Genomic DNA, 6000 nt, shown 5'->3' on the forward strand with positions numbered 1-6000 from the left:
TCCCGTTCTCCTTGGGCAGCTCCCGTTCTCCTTGGGCAGCTCCCGTTCTCCTTGGGCAGCTCCCGTTCTCCTTGGGCAGCTCCCGCTCTCCCTGGGCAGCTCCCGTTCTCCTCGGGCAGCTCCCGTTCTCCCCGGGCAGCTCCCGTTCTCCCGAGCGGCTCCCGTTCTCCCTAGTCAACTCATTTTGCCGAGCAGCTCCCGCTCTCCCGGACAAGCTCCAGTTTTCCGTAGCAGCTCCAGCCCTCCGTGGCACCGGGCACAGACGGTGTTATCGTGCACGCCCAGACAAAGGTGCCAGTGAGCGCCAGAAGTCCCAGCTCCCAAGAGTACCGGAGCTTCCCAGGCACTTGGAGCCTGCCAGGGGGGTTTCTGCAGAGCTGCAGCCCTGCCGTGGTGTGCCGGTGGGTGAGCTCGCTGAGCAGGGACAGTACAAGGGCAGGAAAGCTCCTCCTGACTTTCCTGCTGGGATCCTGCCCAGACCTGCAGGATTCCCAGGTCACACACAGCTGTTCGGGGTCTCACCAAGCTGAAGGGTTTGAGACCCTTCCAATAGCGTGGCCTCAAACTGAGAAACTCCAGGCTATGCCCAGACCAGGCAAGGCACAGCCTATGCTCCTCACTGAAAAGCGAGTCAGACCAGGTCCTGGCCTGCAGCAGCCACTTGGAAGGCAGAGGCAGGATAAAGGCAAAAGCCACTGCCTTCTCTCAGCAAAGGGATGGGAGAACGGCCTGCAGGAAAAGCTCCACGAGGCCAGATTCCCCTGGGCACAGGCAGCTCACACCAACAGGAAGAGTGTGTGCCACAACCTATGGAAGGCTGTGGGAATGGAAGGGATTTACCTGCCCTTGGCCCAAGGCTGACAAAAGCACCAGCCATCTCCTGCAGACTGCCCCACCACTGCCTGGGGGAAACGCCCCAGTCTGTGCCAGAGCACTCCTTACACCCAGGGAGAGAGAGAGAGACAACCCAGTCAGCATTCCAGGACTTTACTATGGTCCACAGTAAGAGCAGAAAGGGACTTCTAAATAAGTTACAAACCAAAGCACTTTTCAGGAGAGTGCAAGATTTGCAACAGTGGCATGTTAAGGAGCAGTATCACTTGGATTCAGGGCTCACACAGCTTGGAGCAGAGCCAGGTGTCCCTGGGAGCCGGTGGTGACACTCCAGCATGCTCAGGCCAAGCAGGACAGTGCTGGGACCAGCGGGATGTAGGCTGTGCCAAGGGGGCCCCGGGCCCTCTGCCATCACTCGGCCACGGGTTTCGCTTGCTTGGCCGCCTCCAGCCGCGTCAGTATTTCATTCCACTGCACAAACTGCTTGGAGAGAAGCAGGGTCTGGACACGACTCTTAAGGAAAGAAATGTGGAAATGGCAAGGAAGAAGCCAAGGTAAGAGCACCCTGACAGTACCAGTACAATGCTGATTCTCTGGGAGAGGTCCAGGGCTGTTGAAAGCCTACATGTAATCAAACCACCCAGGTGCTGCAGCACTGCACAGCACCAAACACCCACAGGAGTCCAGGAGGCACTTCTGAACACTGTCACTGCAATGGCTTTCTGCAGGAAAGAGCAGAGCTTCCTTACTCAATAGTGGGTTTGGGACGTGGCTCAGCACTGGGATCCCACGTGGCCAGGATCAGCTGCTGATGGGCTCAGGCAGCTTGCAGGGACCAACAGTCACCTGACAGACATGCCAATGTCCCCTGCAGACCCTGCACCAGCCTGCAGGCTGTGCTGCTCCTCCATGCTCAGTGTATCCAGCACAAGCAGCACCCTGCCCTTCTCATCAGAGTCAGGCAGTTGTGTCCCCCAGCTGCTCCTGTTAAACTCTGGGCTGCGGATCCAACGGTATCTGACTGAAAGGGCATCCCTGGGGCACAGGGTCAGGCTCAAAGGATACCATTTTGTTGTAGTCCTCAAGGAGTGTCTTGACACTGTCAGTGAGGTCATGACGCTTCTCCTGCGAAAACAGAAGCCACAGTGAGTGAGCAATAAATAAGCTGAAGGACATCTGTCCTTCCTGGTCCCTGCAGCACAAGGAGGAAACTCATCCAAGGCCAGTACTGACATTAGAGCTCAGACCCTGCCTGTGGCTGCTCGGTGGAGCTGGAAAGGGTTCCACAGTCAAGAGGAAGGGCACAAATACCCATGATGATGAAGCACCAAAGTCCCTGGGCTTGCACCACTGCCTGCCTCTCCTCAGCATCCAGGTTTTGCTTGCCTCAGAGTGGAAACTCACAGTAAAATGCTGAAAGGGTCATTATGAACTACCCAGGCTACTCACTGCCAGCTCCAGGAGTGCTCACACAGGGAAGGAAAGGGTGAAGTAACAGGGTGACAGTATCAACAGCCTTTCACAGACTAGGACACTGGAAGAGTGAAATGCTTTACCTCAGTGTCCCAGTGAAAGGGGGAATGCCAGATGGTTAAACCCACTATGTGTCATTCAAAGCCCTGTTTTGAGCAGGGTTATGATAGGCAAATTTCCAACAATTTTCCAACTGAGACTCAATTGCCAGACATCTTGGCTCCTTTACCCCCTCGGAGTGCTTGAACTTCAGACTGTAGTATGCATATTCTGGGATTGAAAAAACAATTCAAGCAACTGCAAATTACAGAGGTGTCAGCACAGCCTGTGGCAAGAGGTTCCTCCTCCCTTCTAGTCACAACAGACAGGGATATTTACAGTACCTGCTGCTGTATGTGGATCTGTGAGAGTCGCTGCAGTTTGGCTGCGTGGTCAGGAACCGCTGAAAGCACAGAGGGGAAATAATTTTTACTTCTTTTACAGCACATGGGAACAGTTCCTGAAACAAGGACCATTCCTCATCCACCAGCACAACACAGAAATCACTGAATGCTACAAACACATGTTTGATAGGATTAAAAAACCCCTACTAACTGTACTCTAAATACCAAGTTTATCTGTTCACTGCTCTGGGATGGCACAACCTTGGGGGTGCCAACAGCAAGGGCTACTCAAGAACTGCATCACAGTAAAGCACTTGGAAGAACATTATGGCAAGTATTTGAAAAGGCATCTCTGGCTCTGCCGGGTTAGAGCAGCACAAGGGAGAAGCAGACACACCACCAAATTTGTCCTTGTCTACTCTCACACAACCATGTGCTTAGCTGTCCTCTTCTCTAGTTTTAGGCTCAAGAAAAACCCAGGAAACAGGACAGGCCACAGCTTGGTAGGCTGGCATTTTCAACTCAAGCTTGCAGAAGAACACACGTACCTTGGATACTGGCACTGTCCAAGATGGGCTGGAGGTTCTTCACCTGCTCCAGAAGGGCTGCACGTTCAGGAATAGCCTGTTCCTCTGGTTGGGGAGGGACAAGAAGCAACAGCAGTGAACAGGAGATGCTGCTCTGGCTTTTCACAACCAGCTGCAGCTTTTCCAGCTGATTTATCCAGAAAGGGGCTTGTTCAACATTTTATTTAGACTTTTGTGCTGCTTGTCCCTGGGTCTTGATTCTCACCAATTTCAGGCAGGAAAATCTCTACTTCAATGTAGTGATAGGACAAGGAGTAATGGGTCAGACTGAAAGAGGGGAATGCTAGATTAGGTATTAGGAAGAAATTCTTTACTGTGAGGGTGGTGGGGCACTGACACAGGTTGCCCTGGGAGGCTGTGCATGCCCCAGCTCTGGCAGTGTTCAAGGCAACCCAGTCTAGTGGGCAGGAGTCCCTGTCCATGGCAGGGGGTTGGAACTGGAAGAGTTTTAACATCCATTCCAAACCATTAACATCTATGATTGTGTGATTCTATGAAGTTCCATTCACAGACTGCACCTTCACAGGCTGAATCAAACTCCTTGAGACAAAAGAGCACAAGGCTCAGTGGTGCTTAAAGCACACCCAAACACCTCCTGTTTTTATCACTGCCTAGAGGGAACTGGAAGTCGGGTGAGGAAAACCATTCCAGCTCCAAATTTTCTGATCAATCGTTGATTAATGTGAGGTTAAACTGAATGATCAATACTGAACAGATCAGAGCTGGTACAGCTGCAGCGTTGATGTAAACAAGGGAGCACTAAGGTTGGGGGACATCCTTCTACAAAATACCTCTCTGATACTCCCACCAAGCATGCTGGGTCACACCTTTACAGCTGAAAAATGAAATCCATGCTGACCCAACTGAGGTAAAGGACACTTTTTGCAGTGCTACAAACCCCCCTCCTGTTTCCCCTTGTTTCATGCCATACCTGCCAAGATGAACTGCAGCTTCATGGCATCTGGAACAGCCATCCTGTCAATGTACTGAGGGTCAAGGTATTTGATCACATCTTCAACTGGAGTGTTCGGAGACAAGAAGGAGGGAAGAAGTTACTGCGTGCACAAGTGAAACTTTCCCTTGTGCTACACATCAGGTTACTTTGTAAACACTGCTGCTTAGGGGCTTTTCTGCTTTACAGATACATCAACTTAAACGCGGAAATAGCTGACATTGGAGCACTGTGAACAAGAACTGATAAATGGCTCAAGCCAAAAAACCTCTTTGTTAGGGACATCTGCAACACTTGTTTTAAGTTTGATAATGACACCAAAGGTGAGCGAAACCTGCTTCCCCACACCCTCAGAACAAAACCAGCTCACAGCCCTCCATCATGGTCCTTAAAAGCATTTGCAAACACAGAGTTTACATTTTTACACTGAACAGCCACTGCAGACTTGGACCACAAAGACCCTCTTGATCTTTCTGTGATACCAGACAGCAAAAACTGTCCAAGAGGCAGCTTTGCAGGCCAAAGCACCCCTCAGTGCAGAGGGTCTGCCCGCCAGTGTCTGCGTGTGACCCTTACTGCTCCTGCCATACACACAGGGCAGAGCTGCTCCAGCGTGACCGAGAAATCCAAGCACGCAGGAATTCATTCCCGGAGCTCCGAGTGCCCGCAGGGGCTGCATTTCAGGCGGAGCAACCCCCGGCACTGACACAGGCACACGGACATCGAGCAAACAACAGGTCGCCCACTTCCCACCCCCACCAGCTGAGCCCGAGAATCGGGAGCAGAAAGAGCTCTCTCAGTTACTGATTTTTCTGCCGAATACACACACAAAGGGCCCCATATCAACGGGGATTACATGGGGCAGAAGTAAGGCGTTTATTTATTCGGAGCAGCAAAACCCCACACGGGGCACCTCGATCTTCCCCCCCCATCCCCGCCCCGCCGGCTCCTCCCTGAGACGCGCTCACTTTTCTTAAACAGGATTTTGATCCTCTCCCTCTTGCCGGCGATGTTGTTCAGCGACACCTGCACCTTCACCAGCTCGTCCGCCACCTGCAGAGGCACAGAAAGGAGGGACAGGCCCGTCAGGCCCCGCCGGGCCGCGGCACCCCGGGCGGGTCCCCGGGTGGTGTCCACAGCTCCCCCCGGCACCTCCCGCGGTCCGCTGCTCCCCCCGGCACCTTCCGCGGTCCGGAGCCCCCGTCGCCGAGCCCGACGCGCTGCTCCAGCTCTTCCAGCCTCCACTGCAGCCTCCGCAGCTCCGCCGCGCCTGCCGCCATCTTCGCGCCGGGCGGAAGCGGCCGCACCTCCCTTCCGGCGGTTGCCATGGCGGCGCGTTGCCAAGGACCGCGGTTGCCATGGCGACGGGCCGGCGGGATGCGGACGGGGTGCGGAGCCCCTCTCGGAGGATGCGGGGCGGTCGATGGCGATTTGCACTGCAGAGGGAGGCGTGCAGCCCTCCCGCCGCCCCGGCGGACGGGCGGTCGATGGCGGCTTCGTTCTGGTGTGGCCCTCCAGGAAAGAGACGCTCGCATGTATTAAAGGGAATTGATATAGCGATCCATGTGGATGCAGGGGCTTTTGAAATCCGGGAGGCTGCCGCGGGCTTTTCCCCAGGCTCTAGCTTGCCCGCGTTCACCTTTCTCCCATCGACCGCCGCAGGTGATGTTTGTTCGGGAGAGAAGCACTAAGGAATGCCAACCCCAGCCACATCCTGCCTTCAGCTGGCACTGTTACATGGATCTCCCAGAGGCATTAGAAGAATTCCCGG

General features: G+C 54.2%; 1 protein-coding gene across 1 annotated transcript; it reads right to left on the reverse strand.

Annotated features, from left to right (window-relative positions):
- Window positions 1–971: 971 nt before the first annotated feature.
- On the reverse strand, window positions 972–5542 carry DCTN3 (dynactin subunit 3). The gene is made up of 7 exons (XM_071580420.1): window positions 5411–5542; window positions 5198–5282; window positions 4209–4295; window positions 3239–3322; window positions 2691–2749; window positions 1900–1959; window positions 972–1335 (listed from the first exon to the last, which is right to left on the reverse strand). Exons 1-7 carry the CDS (start codon window positions 5507–5509, stop codon window positions 1246–1248), a joined length of 564 nt encoding a protein of 187 aa, XP_071436521.1. The 5' UTR covers window positions 5510–5542; the 3' UTR covers window positions 972–1245.
- Between the last annotated feature and the right edge of the window lie 458 nt (window positions 5543–6000).

This window comes from Pithys albifrons, chromosome Z (assembly GCF_047495875.1).
Source record: "Pithys albifrons albifrons isolate INPA30051 chromosome Z, PitAlb_v1, whole genome shotgun sequence".
Classification (NCBI taxonomy): Eukaryota; Metazoa; Chordata; class Aves; order Passeriformes; family Thamnophilidae; genus Pithys; species Pithys albifrons.